This window comes from Meleagris gallopavo, unplaced genomic scaffold, assembly GCF_000146605.3.
Source record: "Meleagris gallopavo isolate NT-WF06-2002-E0010 breed Aviagen turkey brand Nicholas breeding stock unplaced genomic scaffold, Turkey_5.1 ChrUn_random_7180001860516, whole genome shotgun sequence".
Lineage (NCBI taxonomy): Eukaryota > Metazoa > Chordata > Aves > Galliformes > Phasianidae > Meleagris > Meleagris gallopavo.
Window position 1 is genome coordinate 1 of NW_011126263.1, and position 481 is coordinate 481.

Sequence of the window (481 nt, forward strand, 5' to 3'; positions counted from 1 at the left end):
GACTGCAGCGCGCAGATCCTCACCTCGGGCGCTGCCGGGGGACGGAGGGGAGCGTCGGGGACGGGCTGCGAGAGCACCGCGTGCGCTCCTCAGCGCTGCGCCCGCCACGAGCTGCGGGGCCGCGTGAACTCACCTCTCTCCTGCAGCGTCAAAGGGGCCACGATCTCGTAGTTGTAGCCGCAGAGCATTTCCGCCGCAGCCCTGTTCTTCTCCAGCACGTCCGGCTGGCTGTTGAAGAGCTGAGCAGAAGGCTCTCCCAGCACCGTGTCGGCCACAAAGAGACCGACGTCGCTGTCAAAGTGCACGTACTGCTGCCGGTTGTAGACGTGCCTCACCAGAAACCTCATCCGCTCGGTGCCGTTGAGGAAGTGGCACTCAACCGTAGCGCTCCACTGGAAAAACGCTGCGGGGAGAGGGCACCGTCACGGAGCGCAGCTGCCCGTCGCCACGCCCGAAAGCCCCTCCCCACCCTCGCGCCGAC

General features: G+C 66.9%; 1 protein-coding gene across 1 annotated transcript; it reads right to left on the reverse strand.

Annotated features, from left to right (window-relative positions):
* Positions 1 to 6: 6 nt before the first annotated feature.
* Positions 7 to 473, reverse strand: LOC104915935 (class II histocompatibility antigen, B-L beta chain-like; the record flags this gene model as incomplete). Its single annotated transcript, XM_010726896.2, has 2 exons — positions 134 to 473; positions 7 to 31 (listed from the first exon to the last, which is right to left on the reverse strand). Coding segments are annotated over exons 1-2 (239 nt in total), but the record flags the coding sequence as incomplete, so codon positions are not given.
* Positions 474 to 481: the final 8 nt, after the last annotated feature.